Source organism: Oryzias latipes, chromosome 3, assembly GCF_002234675.1.
Source record: "Oryzias latipes chromosome 3, ASM223467v1".
NCBI lineage: Eukaryota > Metazoa > Chordata > Actinopteri > Beloniformes > Adrianichthyidae > Oryzias > Oryzias latipes.
The window spans coordinates 2723263-2746746 of record NC_019861.2 but is presented as its reverse complement, the minus strand read 5'-3'; the positions used below and the strand labels follow the sequence as shown (position 1 = coordinate 2746746).

Here is a 23484-nt window from a genome sequence, read left to right as displayed (position 1 = left end):
CCGCAGACACACCAAAAACACACAGCAGACGGACCTTAGAGGCACCACAGACCCACCACAGACCCACTGCAGACGCAGTGCAGACGCACTGCAAACACACCGCAGTCGGACCGTAGACAGACTGCAGATGCACTGCAAACACACCGCAGACACACCGCAGACAGACTGCACACGCACTCCAGATGGAGCAGTGGAGATCAGCCTTTAGACGTGCGTGACAAGCCCGGTGTTCAAAAGCTTTCATACTGTCTGTAGTATCAACTGACTTCTTAGGTTCTTCTGTTATCAGACACGCTGTGTGTTTTTTTTCCCACATACAAGTATGTGTCTCTAGGTTTACACGCATGTCAGATGTGCTGCAATTACTCACTCTGGAGAGGAGTCGGGGGTGAGGCTGGACATGTCCTCCTGGGTGGGAACTGTGGATTCAAACAGAGGTCATAGGTCATGGGTTGTGATACAGAAACAGCGGCTGTACAGACATTTCCATTCTGCATTTGCTCTCAGGTTTGATTAAAAAAAATGTTGGCTCTCATTTACAAAGGTTTTCTTAAAGTCCTATTATGATGATACACCTGGATAATGTTCTGTCTTTGCCTTTGACCAATAACGCGAGGTAACACTTAGTCTTTGATATGACTGGAGTGTGGAATCAAACCTTTGGTGTCCTGGCCTCAGGGCGGACACTCTACCACTTATTTTTCTAAAGCAGGCCTGTTTATTTATTCCTTTACTCTAAACTGTGTTTTCATCAAAGTCCAGATATGTTTCTGACTTTGCATCAAGTTGCCATAGAAATGCTCCCCAAACATCCATATAAGGGCACGAGACGGTTGAGCAAGAAAGCATTAAGAGAGAGAGACAAAGGCGGGTTAAATCAGAGTAAAGCCGCGTCAGAAGGGAAAACATCAGCGGTTCACAAAGAGAAAACGTTCATTAGTTCCACAGTTTACTCAGACTTTAGAAACCATCAGAGTGAGGTTGGTGTGCTGCATTGAAGGACAACCCTGTCCATCTTGAAACAGATGTTCCAGTTTTTGTTTGGTATCTTTCTCTTCCTGTTTTCTCAGACACCGACCAATCACAGCAGATGTGACTCTGCTTCCTGGTCCTGTCTTTAGAGGTTTTCTTCTCACTGGTTGCTCAGTGCAGAGATGACATAGAAAACAATGTGTTTATAACAAACTTCTGATGTTTCATTACTATCATCTGTCTTTGCTGAAAGGTTCTGGACTGATCTGGACCAGAACATTTAGAATAGAAAAGGTTCTGTCTGGGGTTTTTCCGTGCAGCGTTTTCAAACAGCCTCAGATTTGAACTGGTGCTCATAAACGGATTAAAATAAGAAATCATAAAGTTCACCTTTCAGATGCCACCTTCCTACCGTAGATCTGCCCCCCCTACCTTGCATTTTTCTGCGGTGGAAGCGCGGCGAGCCCAGGAAGCTGTTCTTGATGGAGTTGAGGCGCGTCCTCCAGGGCAGGCCCCCGATGGACGGGCTGGGCGGCGGGGTCGGGCTGGGGGTGCCAGCTGGGCTGTCCTTGGGTGTGTGCACGGGCGTGCCTTTTGGGGTAGGGAGAGGGCTCCCTCTTGGGGAAGGGTGGGGGGTCACCTGTGTGAAGGGGACAGATTTGCCGTTGTGGTCAGGGTTAAGGTGGGGCCGGCGAAGGGGTGACATGGGGGGCACCGGGGAGAGGGGGATGGACAGCTTAGGCGGGACTGTGAGGGGAGGGTGGCGCCTCACCCGGGGGCTGTTGGGCACAAAGGGCACCAGAGACTGGCTGGGGGTGGACGGCTCGGATTTGGGGTTGCTGGGGGTCTGGGCTGTGTGGGGGAGCGGGTTGGATCTGGTGGTCTGCAGTGGCTTCTCTGACGCTTTGGGCTTGGCAGGGAGGGTCTGTGTGCGGGGGTGCATGAGGGGGGAGCCCATCTTTGGCTGGTAGGAGTTGGGAACCCGGGGCCCCACGCCGTTTAGGCGGACCTCGGTGGAGTGGGTGGGGCTGCAGTTGGGGGACTGACACAGGTCTGGGGACTGGGGTGGGACAAAAAAACGCCGGCTGGGCTGCAGTTGGCCATGCAGCGCGACACATGACAGCGGGGGACAGCCAATGAGGAAGCCGGGAGGGTTGGGCAGCAAGGCCCGATGAAGGTTCAATGCCAGCAAAACAAAGAGCAACAACACAGCAGGAAATGAAACGGAGCGCGGTGATGGGTTGGAGGTTAGCAGGCAGGACGTGGTGAGAGTGCAAGAAAGAAAGAAAACAGAACATGCCATTAGCAAAGTGATCAGCCAATCAGGAGGCAGCAGTGGAGCACTCGTGAAGCGTAAACAGTAGGGATGCACCGAGATCAATCTGTTGATCTTCGTACCCACAGAGTCTTGCTTAGAGGCCTCCAGAACAAAGACTACAACCACATCGGTGCATCCCCGAAACCAGCAGGTGACCTGGCCCAAAGCTAACAGATGTAGCTTCACTCCCCGAGAAGGGGGGCAGCCAGAGCATGCGCGGTGGTTTTCAGATGAGGGGGGCAGTGTGTCCATCAGGCAGCTCAGAGCAGAGAGAACCCACAGATGATGACCACATTGTAATCTCTGAGGTCAGCTTTGTTCTAAGGGGAGTTTGGGAAATACACACCACATCCACTTACAGTAAAGTCCCACTCGGATCCTCTTCTGATCTATTTCCAAAGTGTTTCCACTGCTCTTCTAATTACGATGATGCAGTTTTTAGCCAAAATCCAAAAACCCGTGTCGTTTATTAGGACATAGTTTCTGCAGAGCGGCAGGATATTCACTTTTTTGAGAGGCCCACGCCTTCTGTGTAACCCTTAACTGAGAGCTCTTTGTTCACACGTTGAGCTTGTGGGTCAGCCCAGCTTCAGACCAAGACTAAGCGGGTGTTAAATAAACCACATCTAAGCCACATCTCCACTACTGGCAGAAGTTAAGATCTTATGCTTTAGTCAAATGCACTCTCATGGGGGGTGGGGGGGATTCGTAGGACGCCCATACGAAGCACACTCTCTCTCTACGAGTTTACTGAGCAGTCTACCACCGTGACATAGTTGTGGGTCACCTGCGTGCCACTGTACAGTCGTATCCACCCATACGAGCTGGGACTAAGGCTTTCACTGCTGACGCTCTTCATAAGGTAAAGATCCTGGAAACATAAAGATGTATGCAGCCCCCCAGCAGCGGACGGTTCCCCGAGCTCTGTGCTGCCCTCTAACGGAGTACCGCCATCCGTCATCGGTTCAGAGCGGCCTCGGCTCAGACGGGACTGTGGATCCTGAAACCCATCTCTGTGGGATCCACAACCGGGACACCCTGAAGGATCTGCACCCTGTTCAACAGCTTAGGGATGAAGATGAAGAGCTGCTGATGAGAGGCATGCCAGCAGAGCCCGCTAGCCAGATGCATTGTGGGAAGCCAGTCAGACACTTACCCTGGGACTGCTGAGAGGGCTGGTGGACAGGCCGGTGGAGGCGCCGCTGATCGACCTGGACCTTCACAGAACACACAAGAGCACAGCAGGGTTGAGAAAAGGAGTCACTCATGGAAATCTGCTTCACAAATGAAAGGTATGATAAAGTCCTCACACCCCCACCACACCCCACCCTGCGGACCGCCGCTCAGTCCGGAAGGGACAAAAGCTGCTGGATGCGGGTTTGTCCATGACTTCCATTAAAGACATCACGTTTTCTTTCCACACACACTCAAATATGAACAACATCTAATCAATAAAAAACCAAAAGTTCTTCAGACGTGTCAGCAGTTTATCAGACACACAACACAAATGAACACAACGCGCACATCAAATGTAAAATTCATTAACTCCCCTCCTCTCTTTCTGAGCTTTTCCATTTTTCATTTACAAGTCATTAACTTTTCATACTTCCCTCCATCTCGACCTCCCCTTTTTTTTAAAATGCCGTTACACTCACACACTCACACACACACACACACACACACACCCACACATCCACTTCAACAAGAACAAAAGAGGTCTGCTCCTGTTATTTCTGGATTTTCTGGTTTAATTGCCCACAAACAAATTCACTTCATAGGAAACCATAAATGAAAAGCATAAATCATAATCAAACAAGCACAGACTCCATCGAACACACACACACACACACACACCAACACAAGCATGCCGTGGTTTCCATAAATATGTCTTCATCAAATATGAAGATACATGAGCCGTAGCTTCATCTTCAGTCACAGACTCAACATGTGAAGTCAACTAGTAACCACTAAGTGTTGCAGTTCCTTCTATGACCACTTGGGGTTGGTTTATTATGTGAGAGTGTCCGTCTCTCATGTGAAAACATCCATTTTACGCCCAATAATAAATACAAGGTAAGTCTGGTTTCATAAACCTTCTGAACGTTTTTTATTATCATTATCATTTTTTCTGTTTGAATCATCTTTATTGATTTTCTCAGAGATTGCATCATTGTGTGAACCAAACCAAACTATTGATAGATGATGTTACAGATGAGCGGTTCAGTGTATGTTCAGGTAAACGTCCTTTAGGTAAATACTGTCCTTTAAGGTAAATGTGATCACAACCATCACCTCCCACGGTGGTTTGGATTATTGCTGCTCCTTTGAGTCTCTTCAGCGCACAAATAAAAGCATCAACTTGAAAGGCGATCAATACGACCCGAGCTGAGAACAGAAATCCTAATGAGCTGTGAAAATCACACAGCAGTGCTCGAACACCAAAGACCTGATGGAACTTGTGTGCATATTAATACCAAACCTTCAGCTCCATCACGTTTGATGTCAACCTTCCAAAGAAACTCAGGTCAGCATTTAGACTTTCCCCCTTTTAAGATGAGAACATATCAGAATGTTTTAGACTATAAATAGAGTTCCCCCGTACATGAACATATTCACCATAGAAGTGCATGTTCATAACTGGAAAAGAGCATTGAGAAGAACTCAATTCTGATGGTTTTTTTGGTTTTACCGCTGCACACTAGCTACACATGACATGTTCCTCAGAGCCCTTACCATTTATTCTTTTTAGGTAAAAGTTTAGTAAACCAACTTTTCAGAATTTCCTCTTGCGCATTCCAAACCTTTACAAAAGAAAAACATGTTTGTTTCAAAGCAGTGCGAGTAACTTGAAACTTAAAATCAAGTTTCTTCTTCTGAGGTACAAAACGAATAACTTTTGTGGATTCTCCAGCATCTCTCTAACGTAAAATTGAGCATCCTTAATAAAGTTAGCTGTTTGGCTAAATCTTCAAATGCAGGGGTGGGCAAACCCCGGCCCGGGGGCCACATGCGGCCCGTTAAATGATTTAATCTGGAATCAATTATATTGATAATCCTTATACAGGTTTTACTTTCCCTGTAATTCTAAAGTCCACTCATAAATGCTGCTCTAATGCTTAGATGTTGATAGTTACTGTATTCAGCATTCATGGGATGTTGGAAGATTTGTTGTTTTCCTGATGTATCTGATCGTTCATCATCATGCACATGAACGCAGCGTTTCTCTAATTTTGTGTTTTCCCTGAGGGGCATCAATCCATCGGATCTAAAACAAGAACAAAATCCAAAATGTTCAGCTTTAAGATATATCCATCAACTTTGGAGCAGTTCAAGCATGTTTTCATCCAGATTCTATGTTATTTCTTTCTCTGATGAGGTGGACCACCAAACGCTCCACACATCAGCTCCCGGTCCGGGCCTTCAATCAGAGTCAAGCCCACGAGCCAGAGCGTCGGCCCACCCCTGACTTCATGAATAACACTGGATATTCCCAGCCTAATGAAGTATTAAATGTAATGGCATTGGATTGGTTTTATATGTATTACTCCACACTTCAAGACTATAAGTAAAACAATATAACATTCTCAACACATTATACTTAAAATTATTCAAAGAAAATAAAGTTTTAGTCATTTTACTTTGAATATATGAGGGTTCCAAGACAAATTTTCCTCCAAAATTAGCCGTAGAAATCTGCACTCGGAAACTTTTTTCTACTTTTTGACTTCTTCCTGCTTTTTATTTGCAAAACCCTAAACTTAGTCTTTGAACCTCAGGATGTGAGTCTCTGAAAAAGAAAAGATGAAAAATCTCAGAATCTTCTTCAACCGTCTCTTTTTGCTGCTGGTCGTCTGGTTCATGTGGTAGCTGTGCCACCGTAAGTGTGTGTGTGTGTTTGCAAAGTGCACACTATTCACCATCACAGCATTCTTTTATTGGGAAGACCATTAAAGCCTAGAGGAGGATAAAGCCGAGGTGTGTGGAGTCCATCAGGTCTCAAAGCTCAGGAGAACCTTTTTGATGACAACTGCACTGCTAAACTGAAAGTCGTTAGAACTTGTAATTTTACAGTTTTAGTTGTGTTTTTGTGTGTGTTTCTCTCATTTGTGCGCACTGAATGACCTTGATGACAATGACTTTGATTACGGTAAACCTTCTGTTTCCTTTTTAAATAATGCTAAAGTCTACAATATCACAAAAAAACAAGTTTCTGACTAAACAAACATAACATGGAACATGTATGTGCAAACATTATCCACAAAACCAGCAGTCTGTCAGAGTTTAAACTCCTCCAAATCCAAACCTGACCCGCTGTTTTCTTGCTGTAATGGACTTCAGTACTGTCAGCACACAGCAGGTCAGAAGGGGACGACTTTTGTTCCATTATTCTTAAATGGAGGAGGCAGAAAGCTGCTCTCAGGCTTCCCCTGCCTGAAGCTGAGTTAACACCAAACAAGATTCACGCGGCAGAGACGGACAGTTTTAATGTTGAGTCAATGGTATAGACGCGATCTGAGGTTGTGGGGCGAATGTCTGGCAGCGGCGCGATGTGAGCGACCAGCGACCAGGCCAGAGTTCAAACATAGGAATTTTGGGTAGGTCGTCCCTTTGCATCTACCAATCAGGGACTCAGCTTTGGGCATCTGACGCTTTCAGTGAACCCATCAGCGGGTAGAATACACAGGAAACATTTTGGCCTGAACTTCCATCTATTTGGTTAACCCGCTGGGACCGCCGGAGCCCGTCCCGGCTACTGTTGGGGATACGCCCTGGACAGGTCGCCAGCCTGCTGCACCCACGGCGGCTCTCTGTCCCGGGGGCCGACGGAAGTCCCTCGCTTCTCTCCCTGCCCTGCTCCATTCTGATGCATCCACTTTACTATGAGTAGATCCATGAACGTCTTTGTTTTCCTGGCCTGAGCAAGCTTTTAACCCTTGTGCTATCCTAGGCACTTTAACATTGGGAGTTGGGTCATCTAGACCCACTAGACAGTTGGGTCATCTAGACCAGTGCTTTTCAACCTTTTTTGAGCCACGGCACACTTTAACCTTGACAAAAATCCCGCGGCACACCAACATCCCAAAAAAAAAAAGAAGCAGAAATTCATGGTCTGTATTGATCGACAGCCCCCCCCCCCCGCAATCTCACGTGGATTTTTGTGATAATTGTGGCAGAAAAAGCAGGAAGTTGCGGCCGTTTTTTTCTAAGAGATGAACCACCAGCTAAAGACGAACTCTAGCTGGTATTTTTGTTAGAACTGAGCGACTTTATCAGCAGAATTAAGAACAAAGAAGTGAAGACTTTAACCACTTCTGATTGGTCAGACTGATGACATGTGATTAAGCCTTCAAGAATGATTGCCGGAGACAGTTTTCCTTACACAGTTATAGCTGCAGCTAAATCGCGGTACCGTGATTCTTATCAAAATGTCTTTAATAGAATTAAAGAAACACAAAGAAAAAGTAATTTTAAGATCTTTTATATTCCTAACTACTCAGTGTTTTATCAGGGCCTGTTTGGATGAACACAGAGCTGAAATCCTGGAGATGGAAAATGTTTTTAGATCCGCAATTTCTCCATGGCGCACTTGACCATCTCCCACGGCACACTAGTGTGCCGCGGCACACTGGTTGAAAAACACTGATCTAGACCCACTAGACAGTGCTCTGAACCTTTTTTCTTCAATGATTTGGGATCTTCACTGGTGTCCATGAAATCTTTCCACCTTTATCCACCTTTGTCATGGTAGGGAGAACACGTCAATGGAAGGGGGGGCTCATCTAAGTTAGCACAAGGGTTACAGCAGCCCAAAATATGATCAGAGTCATTAAACCTAATAATCGGGTAAATGCGATACTTCAAACTGGGTTACAGAAACACGGCGGAGGCGGCTGTCCCACGGACACGGCTCTCGGAGCGCGAGTGAAGCTGCCGGTACCGGGACAATCTCAGAATGATCTCCTGAACCCTGACATGGAGACGCGATTACCGATGTTTTTGTAGACCTCTTCAGAATAAAGTAACCAGATCTCTCTGGTGCATCTTCCATGCATTGTAAATGACATAAACACAGACAGACATGTAGTCATCAGGCTAAAAACATTAGTTGGTAGCTCCTCCCACACGTAGCCGTGGTGTCAAGCCCAGCAACACATCTTTGCGCGAGCAGAGAATTCGACATGCGGCGAAAGAGTCGCAGCCAACACTAATTTGCAGTGCGAATGGCGGTCGGTGTGAACGCAGCTTAAGGCTTCATAAGGGACTTGACCTTAAAGGGTCATTTTTTTCCTCTAAGGGGACAGACAATATACCCTGCTTAAAGGGTTGATGGTTGAAGCAGCGGACTGGCTGCATCCTGACTAAGAACCTTCTTCTTTTCTTCGCCAAAGGCTTGAAAATTGGCCTTGGATTGGTTTTCAAGCATGAGTTTGGCCTAATGGACAAATGAGAGGGCTAAGCAAAGGCACAAGGCTCCTGGAGCGGCACACCTAGCTGCCGACATGATAGAAAACATGATTGGGGACAGATCTGCCAGGAAAACTGGGACAGAAAGCCTCCAGAGATGTGGGAAAAGCTGGTGGCCAACTGCTGGGACATCTGGAGCAAAAGATATCTCATTGGCTCTAAAATACAAATTGTTATTTTAACCTTGTTGAAATGTTTCTTTCTGGTTGTTGTTGTCTCATCACCCTGGCCATTCAAATAGTCTGGGGGTGCGTAATCTTTCCTCCAACAGAGGACCAGAGCCCATTCCCGATAAATCCTCTGAGAGCCCACCCACCATTTGATCTGAGCTAAACTTTGCTTGGTTCGGCTCCAATGGTGGCTCTGGTTCTGTTTCCGGCCAGCCAGGTCAACAGGTTCAACCCGGTCTGGAGCTGAAGTTGAGGATCTGATGATGCTGGCAATCTGTGAGGTGGACCATAGCTACAAAGAGTAAGCAGCGCCGCCTACACACTAGCAATACGTTGTGACGTTTCCTGGGCCCCAATGGTAAAGGAGTGTTATGAGTGCAGTCTGGGCGTTCAACAGTCAACCCGGTGGTGGTGAAAAGGCCCAGATCGAATCGTTAGGATCAATTTGGATCTGCTGAGTGAGTCAAGTTACCAACTCAGTGGCCTTGTGGTAGAGTGTCCACCCCGAAACCAGTAGGTCAAGAGCTCAAATCCGTGGCTGACTCTGAAAATAGGAACCTAGTGCCTCCCTGTTTGACACCCAGCACTGAGGGGTTGGATTGGGGGGTTAAATCACTACATCAGGGGTGGCGAACACGCGGCTCTCGAGCCGCATGCGGCTCTTGGCCAATGAGCGTGCGGCTCTTTGCGTCTCATCATATTTTCTATATACTTTGCCTCATTTCGTAATTTTTTCCCTCTTAAACCACACTCAAACCATCAGAGGGTATTACAAATAAATAATAATAAAAGTGATTTGGCAGTGTTTGTGTTTGATGCTGCTCCCGACACATACGTGAGCGCCAATCATTTGCGCGGGTTACGTCCAATGTCGGAACACATAGATAAAGATTTGATGTGCGTGCAGACTGTTATCCTCATGGTCTAAATGGTGAAATTCAGAGTATAAAGACAAACACAGGATGTTTCTGGAAGAACGGGAAGATTCTTGCTTTTTACTGAACAGAATGAAAACTCACGATGTTTATTATTATTATGAGCTTTTAGAAGCAGTAACATTGGTCATGGCAGAAAAGAACAAAACGGATCCAGGAGAAAATTAAAAACTTCCTGATCATCTGACACAAATTGTCTCCTTTATGAACAAGTTGAAGCTTTTCAAAGCGCACCTTCAAAACAACAATCCTCCCACTTTCCTTCTTTGCAGAGCTCACAGCAGGAAGCTGCAATCCAAATGACTAAAGCGCAGAACGTGACGCTGCTTGCGCAACCGAACGGAAACGACTGCAGATCACTTTTCTCATGGATCCTTTAATGCAGAGACTGACTGATGAGATCCCCGCTTGTCACTGATGAGGCAGCGAGAGAACCGGACATGATTGAGCTGAAATCTCTTTGAAAGACGGCGCTGTTATAATTTGGAGAACAGACATCGGTCCGTTCTGACCGACACTCACGTAAAGGAGCTGATCTTAGAGGCTACAACTGGCCCGGGGCTTAGCCCCGCCTTCAGCCCCTAAGACTCATGGGAAATGGGGAATTTTCTGTGTAAAACCATGAGCCAGGTAGCTGTTAGGAGAATTAAGATGCATGTCGTTTGGCTAAATTAGTGTGAGCAAGAAGGAGGGGGTGTGATTTACGCTGCCAGTTGAAGTTTAACTCAGCACTTGCTGGATCACTACTTTTAAATATGAACTGACTCATTGCAATGTATTAATATTTAATAAATTATTTGCTTTTGGTACAAATGTCAGTCATTCAATTTTAAATTAAAAAACATATAGAAGCAAGATATTCTAATGAAGGTCAAAATTAATATAAGTTGCACACAACTGAAATGTAATGTATTTAATGTGTTTATTGTGAATTTGAATGACTCAGACACCAGAAGGATGCTCTGTCCAGATGTTTGTGTATTTGTTGGTGTAAGTATCATTGAAAGAGGAATGTTGATACACAAAGAATTACCAGTTAAATGCTGTTGGATAAACGATGAAATATTCAGTCTTATCATCATAAATCTGAATTCAGAGGAGTCACATTCTCACCAGCATCAACCTTACTGCCCGTCACCGAGTAGTTGTTTGTCAGAGAGAGGCAGAGAAAAGAGTGAGATGAAGAGAGAGAGAGAGTGTGTGTATGAAATGAGAGAGAGGTGCCTGTGTGTGTGGAGGGGGTATCTGACCTCTAGGGTAGACTCTGTGTTAACTCTGGCTAAGCTGCATTGATGTGTGTATTGAGGGTGGACACTTTCCTTGAAATAAACACATCTACAATACTGCTGTTCTGTTGTAGGGAGAGGAGTGTGTTATGGACAATAATACAGCTTCAATTGCACGTGTGTGTGTGTGCGTGCGCGCGCGTGTGCGTGCTGGCAGGTCAGTGTGTGGTGTGGCTCTTTGACTATCACAGTGAAAAAATTCTGCTCTTGGTGTCAAACTTGTTCACCACCCCTGCACTACATGGTTCCTGAGCTTAGCTGTGTCTGCAGCTCACTGCCCCCCTCCCCCTCCCAAGGGATGGGTCAAATGTGGAGAACAAACTCCACACCTCCAGGAGTGTGACGACTGATGGGGCTTTAACTCTAAGTGAAGAAGCATTTATTATGACGGCTCCAATAAAGATGGATGGAGACTTTCCACACTGTCCTCCAGCTTACAGCCACCATTAACCAGCAACTCATCAACTGTGACCCGATCCAGTCCAGGAATGAAGAACCTAAAGGTTGTGGGTGTTTGTCTGCAGCAGACTTCATTTTATGCCTCTCCCGAATGACATGATGAGGCTGATTACAGGCTGCTGAGAGAGACTGGACGCCTAATTTCCATCCCCCGTTTGCGCACCATCTGCATTCCTGCCAATTAAGTTATGCTAATCTCCATTCAGACGGCACATTCAAACACGGACCCCTTCTCTTTTTTACCTGCTGTGAGGCCACACACACAGGCTGGTTGCTCCTCTCCACGCCTCACAGAGACTTTACTCCAACGGCACGCTCTGAACTCACCTGCAGCACGACCAGCTGGTCGGTAAAATGTGACGGCCATTAAAAACAAAAAGGTCAAAAGAAACAGGTTTAGGTGAGGAAAAGAAGGGTTTGATCCTGGCTTCACTGAGAGACGCATGAAATCCTCATCAGATTGTCCTTGAAAATCTTAATGGTGACGATTCATGGAAACAGGATAAAGCGGAAGATACAGACAAACAAAGCGAAACTGGCAACAGGCAAAAATGGAGCCCAAAAAACCTGATCATGTCATTCAAATGTCTGTCAACAAGGTAAAGATTGAGCCAAAAGCACCAAAAGAAAGGTTCAAAACCCCACTCTGATCCTCTTTTGGGCCGCTTTAAAAGCCAGCTCAGACATGGATCTAGTCATCTAAAAGTGGACGCATCAGAATGGAGCAGAGCGGCGAGACGGCGGCCCACCCAGCGTCCTTTCCTGTAACAAATCCAGGATGTTTTCATCTGCTCCTGATTCACAATGATTTGAATACAAAAACAGACAGAAATGCAGCTTTGATGAGCTTCTTTTTCTTCATGCATGTCCTCCATCATCAGGAAAAAGACACAAGAACATGTTTAAACTCCCATCGTCATTTGGCCCTGGAGGCAGGTCTCACGGGAAATCAAGCTAAAGTTTCTGCTCTAAGAAGGTAATGATTCATAAAGAGGAAAGATGTTCAAAGGTCCTGGAGAGAGCGTCCTTAAGCTTAGATCTGAGCATTAAGGCCCGTTCACACCGGGACGAATTAACGCCTCGTGACTAAACAAAGGGCACCAATGAGAGCGTGCACACCAACGCGAAAAAAACGCCACGCGCCAAAGCGTCAAAAAAAAAAAAAAGCCTCGGGTTCGTTTTTTTTTTTTGACGCCTCGCATCGAAATCTATTCGACCAATGAGAATGGCGCTTTTGCACACGTGTCTGGAGCTTCTGAAGTTACACTAAAACACAACTTGGGGGCGCTCAAACACAAAACTGCCATGCTGAACACACATACCAGCGAAGAAGATGGACGCCGAGTAGCGTCTACACTGCCGCATAGAAATAATGACGGACATTCTAAAATATCCCCGAACCAAGCACCAGTTGGAGCTACTGATGCTTGAAATATTCATGTTTTCTTTGTATTATTCTGACAAGCGCGTAAATACTTGCTCTCTTCTTCTGAGTGAAAAGCGACTTTAAGAAGCGTAAAGTTGCAAAGCGCCACCTTGTGTACAGGAGTATTTCTGTTTACATTAAGCGCCATCTAATGTCAGGGAATGAAATTGCATGTTCGCTCGGCTCATCGTCAGCGAAAATCGCCTGGGTGCGAACACAAAAAAGGTGGCGAAAAACGCCTGGCTAATATTCGTCCCGGTGTGTACGGGCCTTTAGAGTGCTGTCCTCCATACATTTAAGACCATAAACAAAGACAAAAACCTTCATGGAGGAAGAAGAGCCGCAGTACTCTCATGTGAAACAGACGTTTTCCTGCATTTCCAAAAAGCCAGAGATCGTCAGAGAGAAACAGCTGATTTCTGGATATTTCATGTCAAATGCTGAAACGCTCTTCACTGAACACAAACAGAGACTGACAGCAAAAGAAAGCAAAATGCAGGACAACACATGGACGGAAAGAGGCGGGGCAGACAGTACCTTTCCTCCTTGCTGCAGTTAGCGTTTGTGATATCCAAGCTTTTACTGAAAACAGATTTGCTACAGAAGGGGGCAGACAGAAAATGAAGAGACAGAAAGGCGGTCATAAAAGGGGACATCCTGAATTCTAGCATGCAATGCAAAGACGCAAAAACCAAAAAGCATGGATCACCTCAGAGAGCAGAGGTGGGAGCATGCACAGGAAGCACAGACGCTCAGTCAGAGGCACGTCCACGGCTCATGCTGGAGCCACACATGCTGGTTGAGTCTGCGGCAGCGTTTCAGGGCTGCAGCTCGACTCTGCAGACCGGCCGCCAGCATGCGGACCCCATCCAACTCAAGCACACACAGAGTTTTTCTCCAAACAAACTCAATCCCAGCCATGAACTTCTCTTCTCAACAGTATATCAGTGAAACATTCATGAAAAGAATCAAACGTACACACACATACAGTAGAGGATTTGGATGTGCCGAGTAGAAATTGCTTTTCTTCGGCCCCAAACCTAATGTCAAATTTCCCAGCGCCACCTAGTGGAGTCTTAGAGAACTGTCCCTTACTTTTCAATATTTGTTGGCATCTGCACAAAGACAACACTCGTCTTCACGTGCTCTCTCAGCATTCTGCCTCTCTCTATTGATGATTTAGGTTTCTGAAAATCCAACTGTGCGTTCTGTGGATGCCAGTTCTTGATGTGAAGATCTTTAGAGTTGGGACCGCAGCAACTTTCAGTCACAACTTGTGTGACAAAATGTGTGGCAAAAAAGCTAAACCTTGACTGTTCTGACTCTGAATCCCCCCGGGGGAGGACCCAGGACAGGCTGGAGAGCCCCCGCCCCTCGGCTGGCCTAGGAACGTCTTTGCATTAATCCGTGGGATTTCTAAAGCATCCCAACATGAAACCTCCAGCTTGTTTTGGAGCTTCCTGTCCTCTGCCACTGCATGCTCCATGCACGCTCTGCACGGCGCTCCAGCAGCCAGGCCAGCAGCCAGGCCGCTCCCCCAGAACCAGAGGGAGGCCGCTCCTCTTCAGCAGAGCCCATGTGGGACCTCAGGAGGAGCGTGTGGAGCAGAACCAGCAGGCGGAGGACGGTGGCATGTATTTAACTGCAGTTCAGGCGACAGGGAGAGACCCCCAGGACACGGTGGCGCTCGGTCAGGTGAAGGGAGACGGAGCCGGGCAGAACGGTGGGACCCCCACCAATCAAGCTGGTCCCCTTTTTCTGAACTGTGCTTAAATACATCACCAAAAACAAAAAAAAAGCCCTCAAGTTTTACGGCTGACATGCACGCCGGCGTGGGATGGCTCTCACCTCTGACCGTGGGTCGCCATGTCCAGGGCTCTGCGCACCGGGACGGGAGACCCCCCCTCCGTGACGGTCAGCACCTCCATGGACTTCCTCTCCGGTCTGCGTTTGCCGTGCCGGCTCAGCATGGGGGAGTCCACGCGCTTCCTGGGCGGATCTGCAGAGGGGGGAGGAGCGTGGAATGCTGATGTCTGAAATCCGCAGCAGGAGCAACCAGAAGACCCGCTGACGGGACGGAGTTAAGACCCAATCCAACTACGGCAGTGATGTTTCTCAGGTTTACAGCCCCTCCCATCATCTACTGATCTGTTTTAAGGTGTTTTAAATATGATGATGCCGTTTTTAGCCGACATGAAGAAACCCTGAGTCATTTTCTCAGACAAAGTTTCTGCAGAGCGGCACGGAGCAACCCCGCCCACATTTCCCATCACCCATCTGTTTATTTGCTCTTCTGCTGGCTCACAGCCCCCTCACAGTCCCAACCTAACATTAGTGAATGGCGAGGAGCCAAATGCCGGCTCAGGGAGCTTGTGCCCGGCCGATTGTAGCACCTACGTCACAAAAACGGCTTTTTCCAACGCCATTTTTTCATCTGCTCCTGATTGACAACGATTTGAATATAGAAATAATCAGAAATGCAATTTTAAGCTTAATTTTCTTGATACGTGTCCTCCGTTATTAGAAGAACATCTTCCGGGTCTTTAAAATCAATGCCTTATTGCAGAGAAAAGGAAAAATGGTTCACAGCTATTGATAAAGATTTTTCTGAGCTCAACATGAAAAAAAAACCTGCTGACAGGATAAATCTTCTATTTTCTTAAATCCAGACAAACTTAAACCTCAGACTGATGGTGAGAAAAGTCTCAGCAGATCTGCGTTTAGGTCTGCCGTTCACGTCTACAAACATCTCTAAGCCTCAGTTTCCTCCTCAGAAGCTGACCTCAGCATTTTGCTGCTTCTTGTGACGACCATTAAGAACAAAGCGATCAGAGACAGGAGGGCTGCCATCACATCTTTGCAGGCTGTTTTCCTGCCGCCTGCGGCTCATTTAAGCATGAAAATCCAAACAGGACAGAGCCTGAGCACCAGCAGGGGAGGGCTCCGGCTGGAATTCAGCTGGAGTGGACGTACCGATCTCGTTGCGGGGCGGCAGGTTCTGGTCCTCGTGGCTCGGGTATCTCTCCTTCCGGTCCAGTAGCAGGAAGTAGATCATTTTCTCCTGGTTGTGGCTGCAGAGGGGAACAGGTGAGAGGCGGTGAGCCGACTCATGAGGAGGACCCCCTGCCCCTCCTCCCCATCACTCACTCCTCAGACAGCAGGTCTTTGGACAGTTTGTCCTTGTCCCTGAAGCAGCCCAGAGAGTGCATGCTCTCCAGGACGTCCGGGTCGATCTCCTCGGCCGCAGCCAGCATCCTGATGGCCACCTTCCTGGGGGCGGGCTGCTCGGGCTCCGGCTCGTTCTTTCCTCCTCTGCAGAGCAAAAGTCAGACTTCAAAACAAACGCCCCGCCCCGCTGGCGGATCATTCCAGTCCCGCCTTCTGGACCGTCAGTTTAGTGAAGGTAAAGTCAGGAGCGGCAGATGGGTTTGAGGCTGCTTTATTCTTTCAAGGACTTCATGAGATCCAAGCAGATATTTAGGAAATGAAAGTGTTTTTTTTAGGTACTGTTGATGTATATCGTCCACGAATTGGATTAAAATGCCAATAAATTGGATCAAAAGGCAAAATTAATTTGTAGAAAAACTCTTGTGAAGACAGTAAATTACTTATTGAGGATTTCAAACGTTGGTTAGTCTTTGGGCTATTGTTCTCTACATGTCATTTTCAACTCACAAACATTTATGTCTATTTTCATTTCCTGTCTGCCTTTGGACTTGGGTCAGAACTCTTCAGAATTTCTCCAAAACCCACTCAAAGGTTTGGAGTCAAATGAATGCTAATCGAGGCCCAGATCATCAGCCTCTCGCCACCATGCTTGACAGCAGCCCCTTCACAGCCCCTTTACATTTTGGGGGTTTTTATGGGGTCAAATCAGGATCAGTTTAAAGTCAAATAAAAAAGCCTTTTAAACGCTGATTCTATTGATACCAATAGTTCGCGTCGAAAAAAATCCGAAGCATATGAATAATAGACATCTTTCGAAGGAATCAGAGATTTGAATTTGCCGCTAAGAGCGCAGGCTGGAAGTGACCTCGATATGACCTGTGACGTCACGAAAGGCATTGACTTTCGCAGTTCCGCTTCGGACAGCATGTAAACAAAACAGGTAGTCTTCGTTTCTCTCGTGTTTAAATCTGTTAATCATCAACATGCCAAGTCGTTGTGTGGCAGCTGGATGTAGCAATACATCTAGTGAAAGTGTATCTGTGTATAAACTCCCAAAACAAGAAACGCTGCTGAAAAGGGGAAAGTTCAAGAAGGTGGACGGCGAAGGATTTTTCCCTCCAGATCTGCAGGAGAGAAGTCTGCGTTTTTGAAGGAACAAAAACCGGGACACAAACGAAGAATTTTGAACGGAGAGTTGGGAGGAGGATCTTGGCTTCTGAGTCGAGGAAAGGCGGGTGAGCTGGAAGCGAGCGAGCCGTTTTCTGGGTCGGAGAGGACGGCGCTGGAGTCGGGAGCGGAGGCTGCTAAGCTAGTGTGCATCACGATGGATCACATTGAGGCGAAGTAGTCGTGTTTTTCTGTTGTCCTTGGATCCAACTGGAGTATTTCAACGCACTCAATGTTTTGCAAGAGAAGCAACAGGCCTGCAACGTTTTTTTTTCTTTTGCTTTTGAGGTGCCGGTACCGTGAGTAAACTGAACTGTGTGTGTGTGTGTGTGTGTGAACGCGCGCGAGAAAAGGTTTCAAACTGGTTCAAACAGGTAAAACTGATAATGTTCCACAGTTGTTAATGGTATACAGTGATGATGTTAACTAAAGAGTAGTAATATCTGGGAAACTTTTATTTTGTGACATTTATTTTGTAAATTGGGTTGAAAACCAGTGTTTACCTTTGTTTAGATTAGGCCAAAAGGGGACATTTTGAGTATATTTTAGGGTAAGTGGAGTAATTTAATTTTATACATTTTTTACTTAATTGGAGTGGTTTATATTTTTTGTTGGGGTATCAATTTATATTTTATTTACCAAATTATAATTTATTAAACAAAGCTTTTGCAAAATTTGGCTAAATATTGAAAGATCTCTGGAGTCTCTTTATTTTCTTATTAGGAGACACGCTTTGATTTATCAGGTGCACCTTTTCTGGTATCCACCTGGACATTGTTCGAACCCAAGCACCCACCCCCCTACTCTAAACTAACAGGAGGGCTCCACGGGTGCTACATAAAATTGGCAACTAACCATGCCGTGTTCTGGAGTCTAGCCGAATCTTCATGCTGTCTATCGTCATCGGCATCACTAGACCTACTACTTTCTGCTATATCCTCCTCACTTTCGCAAAAGGGTTCGAATCGATACGGTTGCAAAAGTGACTCATCATCATGATAATCTCCGCAACTTTCCTCTTCATCTTTCTGTTCATCTGATGATAAATCGCTAATAGAGACGGTAGCATCACTCTGTGCTTCGCTATCGGTGCTAGCCATGTTGTCTGCCTTTCGTTACGTCACAAACATGGCGGCGCGAAGTCGGCGGAATGCGTGAAGCCGGCGGCCGTCCTCGTTGTTTATATCGCGTTTTTCGCTATTTATTCTTTTTCGAAAAATATTAAAAACAATCGCAACATGAAATAGAGACTATTTACTATATTTTGGCTTATTAAAATAGGCCATGTCACCCACACTTTAAAGTAAATATAAAGCCGATTGTATATCTGAAAAATACACATTTTTAATTAAAACAAAAAAAGTAAACTACAAATAAATATTGAAAGTATGAAGAAAATGTAAATTTAAAACTAAAAAACAAAATCTAAATATTTTACCAAATGAAAAATGATGTTTTTTTAGTAATTGCTCCTGTTCTGCTTCTTCAACTTTTGTTTTTTCGTTTCTGTATCTCCAGTAACTATGAGAGAAAACCCGGGATGACTTTGGATGTTCCATCCACGTTCTCTGGATGTTTTCTTCAGCATCAAGTCCAATTAATAACATCATCCTGCTCTCTGTCACCCAGAAACAGAGCAGTCATTAGAGCTTACAGTCCCATTAGGAGGCGTGAGCGCCGCCGCTGCCGCCGCCGCGCTAATGGACACGCCGCCAAAAACCAAACCTTCAATAGCTGCATTACTAGCATCACTGCAAATCCAGCAGCAGCATTTTTCTGTCATCAACATGAAAGGAGGCGTACTCACAGGTACCACGAGTGCTTCTGGATCTGCTCCAGCTGTGGGGAAAAAGCACAAGAAGGGAGACGTCAAAGCCAAACGTGTGGGATTCTGCACGGAGGAGGACTTCCAACACGTCTGACACCAGTTCTGACGGGTGACCCGACTCAGTGTCAGCTCTGGAGAAAGACTGATCCAAAAACTTCAGAAACATTTACAGCCAGAATCAGTTCTCACACGTGATGGATTTGACAGGAACAGAGGGCTGACGCCGGACTGCTTTTACAGAAAAAAAACGGAACAATAATCTTAAAGAATTATGAAAAGACTGAATTCTTTTTATTATATTAACACAAAAGTGTAAAAAACTGAATTCAGTTTGTGAGAATGACAGACAGCTGTTCTCTGAACAACAGCAGAGTCTGTGATGTGTGTTTGCTTTTGTTTGTGCGTACATGTGGCTGTGTTGTTGATGTTGTCTAAGCTTTAAGTGTTTCATAATGTTCACTCCTCACTATAAACTACCTGAAAGCGTTACTTTGATGCGTTCAAGCATCTCAGAATATTCCTCTAAAAGCCGGCTCTCTGAGCAGCAGCCCCTCCTAATCCACGAATACGAGCGGTTTCTCACAGGAACCGCCCCTTCCAGGAAGAGTCTGTGCTGCCAGCCCCGCCCCCAGGCAAACAGACACGCCCACTTTTGTCAGTGGAGCTAGCGATGATTGGCTAAACGCTTTCCTTTTTTCTATGCACAATAGGAACATCCATCTTTGCAAAAGTTTGGATGTTTTTCGTTTACGTGAAATGCAGACTCGCTGCCGATGTCATGAAATGGGCGACACCCACAAGAAGAGAAAGGCGGAGCCTCAGAGATCGAGTCGTCTTACTTCTGGATAGGAAAAAGAGCTGTGAAAATAACTCATTTTTCATAAAAAATGTGTTTTTTAGTGTGCCAAAGGTAATTTATGATGATATTTATGGATATATTTTACTCTGAAAGGCTTAAGAACAGCAGGATATAGACCCTTTAATGCATGGGCAAACAGAGGCTTCAGTCTCCTCTCCTCCTGACGATTCGGTTAAACTGAACGGTCGTTATTTGACTCTGATGGAAAAAATCACCCAGTTTTTAGTGCTGCTCCACAGTTAGCATGGATCCATTTATTTCACATGAACCCACCCTTAAAACTGTTTTCCTGTCATGAATAAAACATCAAACTGTTTTCTGACTGCTGCTCAATGAAGACTTGTTATTTTCTGCAGTGGAACCGAGACTTTTTTAAGTAAAACCCGTTTTGTTTAAAGTTTAGGATGCAGGAGTAATTTGACTTAAAAACACAGGAAAACTTTTGATCTCCTACTAATGTCTGAGCCTGCAAACAGGACCATCCATCCAACCATACATCCATCCATGCATCCAACCATCCATCCAACCATCCATCTATCCATCCAACCAACATCCAACATCCATCCATCCATCCATCCATCCATCCATCCATCCATCTAACCAACATCTATCCATCCAACCAACATCCAACATCCACCCATCCATCCATCCATCCATCCATCCATCCATCCATCCAACCAACATCAATCCTTCCAACTAACATCCAACCATCCATCTATCCATCCAACCAACATCTATCCATCCAACCAACATACAACCATCCATCCAACCAACATCCAACATCGAACCATCCATCCATCCATCCATCCATCCAACCAACATCCAACATCCATCCATCCATCCATCCAACCAACATCCAACATCCATCCATCCATCCAACCAACATCTATCCATCCAACCAACATCCAACATCCACCCATCCATCCATCCATCCAACCAACATCCATCCATCCATCCATCCATCCATCCATCCATCCATCCATCCATCCATCCATCCATCCATCCAACCAACATCTATCCATCTAACCAACATCCATCCATGCATCCAACCATCCAACCATCCATCTATCCATCCAACCAACATACAACCATCCATCCAAACATCCATCCATCCATCCAACCTTTCATCCATCCATCCAAACATCCATCCATCCATCCAACCTTTCATCCATCCATCCATCCAAACATCCATCCATCCAAGACTGGGTTGCAGCAGTCTAAGCAAAGATGCCAAGACTTCCCTCTTCCCAGGGCCTCCACCCAGTGGGACCCAAAACACCTCCCCAGGGAGGCGTCCAGGAGGCATCGGGACCAGATGCCCAAGCCACCTTAACTGACTCCTGTGGATGTGAAGAAGCAGCGGTTCTACGCCTCCCCCTATCTCTAAGGGAGCACCCAGCCACCCGACAGAGGAAGCTCATTTCAGCCGGTGGTTTCAGGACCTCGTTCTTTCAGTCATGACCCAGAGCTCATGACCATAGGTAAGTATTGGAACGAAGATTGACCGGTAAATTGAGAGCTTTGCTTTCTGGCTCAGTTTTCTATTCACCACAACGGACCGGATAACTGCTCCAATTTGCCTGTCAATCTGACGCTGCAATCTTCCTTCACTCGAGATTGTAGTGAAGGAAGATATTTAAATTCCTCTACCTGGGGCAGGGAAACTCCACCCACCCAGAGAGGACATACAACCTTTCCCTGGCCTCAGACCTAGAGGTGCTGACCCTCAACCCACTTCAAACCGCCCCAATGCACGCTGGAGGTCCTGGCTCCATGACGCCAACAGGACAACATCATCTGCAAAGAGCAGAGAGGAAACCCCCTCTGGCCCCTGGCTACGACTAGAAATTCTGTCCATAAAGATTACGAGCAGAACCGATGATAAAGGGCAGCCCTGCACTGGGAACAGGTCTGCGAACCACGCTCCTAAATCGGTTTCACGTTAAATGTGGCCTTTATTCAAAAATGTAAAACTCTTGGTCCTGTGAAGTCGTAACATTATGATTAGACAGATGAAAAGGGCCATTCACGAAGCCGTTCCTATGACGGAGCAGAGAAAGTGGCGCTCAGATGATCAACATTTGCATCTTTTTGTCTCGTTCCACTGTGGTTGGGGGGGGTGGGGGCGTGAAACGTGTTCCTCTGCAGGATGACAGAGTCTCTCTTTGCAGTATTGATGAGCGGGAAGGCAGGACAGCTGCTTTCATCTCACACCTCAAAGGCGCAGAAACTTCTGCTCCTTCCTGTCATGAACCCTGTTTCATGTCTTCCAAACGCCAGACGCTTCCCGTTGCAGGAGCGGAGCAGCGGATGAAAGCAAAGAGGACCCGGGAAGGCTTTCAGAGACCAGTTTGAAGCTTCATCAGCTGCACGAAGCCAAACTAACCGCAGAAAAGAGCGCCGCTCAATTTGGTCGCTTTCTATCATAGACCCACAGAAATGTTGGCAGAAGATGAAGGGAAGCGGCGCTCGCTTGCTGCAGGGTTAGTCACTGCGCTCCTGTGCTAAAAATAGCCTCCACGGTCCCAGAGGCGCCGACCCAGACTGCAGGAAACAAGCATCCGTGTGTGTGTGTGTGGCTCAGTCATCTGAGGTGAGCAGAAGCCGCTCACCGTCAGCCGCTTGCTGGCGTCCACCTCGATCATGCCGCGCAGGAGGTTCTGACAGTCTGGAGGGATGAAGTGCGGCATGTGGAACACCCCCAGCTTCACCTTCTCCAGAAGGTTCCTCAGGTTGTCATCATCAAAAGGCAGCGCGCCCTGTGGGAGCACAGAGGGGGGGTGATTTTTGCCAAATCATGGTACAGCTGGGTGCTGCACGTGTCCTTTCCAGAGTTTGAATTGGATAAACTTTATTCATCCCACAGGGGGAGGTTCACTCGTCACGGTGACTCACAGAAAAAACAGGAAGCGGTACAAACTACAGACCACCAAATCTCTGAGCAATAACCAGCAAATAAGTGCATCAATGATAGATAGAAACGTGAAGTTTTTTGTGGAACTTTTTTTGAAGTCAAACAAACAATATCTCGTCATCATTTTTTGAACAGTCAAAAGTCACAATGTTCTGGTCGGGCACCCAGACGGTTTTAGGTGCAGGTTCGAGCGTTTTGTATTTCCTTAAGATGTTTTGCCAATAGCCTCCCAGACACGTGTGTGTGACCCCCCCCCCTCCGTCCACAACCTTTCCAGCACAAATGTGATCAAACTTTGAAGTAACACAAGGGGTTTTAAAGAAGCTCATTTTTATTTTTCATTCAAATTCTCTCCACTTGGGGCTGGTTGTGTAATAATATAGCAGTTTTGGGTGACCTGGTCCTACAGCAGGTGTTGTTTGAACATTCACAGGAGGATTGGTGGATGTTTCTCCCTTCAGGTTTGCATAAATACACACTTTAGGCAAACATGTTTCTCTCAGAATGTTGTCTTTCA

General features: G+C 46.3%; 1 protein-coding gene across 5 annotated transcripts in view; it reads right to left on the bottom strand.

Moving 5' to 3' along the window:
* The window catches only part of LOC101159565 (serine/threonine-protein kinase BRSK2), a 129432-nt gene that overhangs the window by 11827 nt on the left and 94121 nt on the right, over positions 1-23484 (bottom strand). For 4 of the 5 annotated variants that reach the window (XM_023950574.1, XM_023950579.1, XM_023950588.1 and 1 more), the window contains exons 8-16: positions 22666-22812; positions 19174-19205; positions 16179-16343; positions 16005-16102; positions 14880-15030; positions 13569-13628; positions 3447-3507; positions 1405-1612; positions 371-419 (exon numbers count right to left, since the gene is read on the bottom strand). In XM_023950574.1, coding sequence (XP_023806342.1) covers positions 371-419; positions 1405-1612; positions 3447-3507; positions 13569-13628; positions 14880-15030; positions 16005-16102; positions 16179-16343; positions 19174-19205; positions 22666-22812 — 971 coding nt within the window. The remainder of the gene's footprint in view (positions 1-370; positions 420-1404; positions 1613-3446; positions 3508-13568; positions 13629-14879; positions 15031-16004; positions 16103-16178; positions 16344-19173; positions 19206-22665; positions 22813-23484) is intronic. The other variant, XM_023950581.1, reaches the window with a different exon arrangement.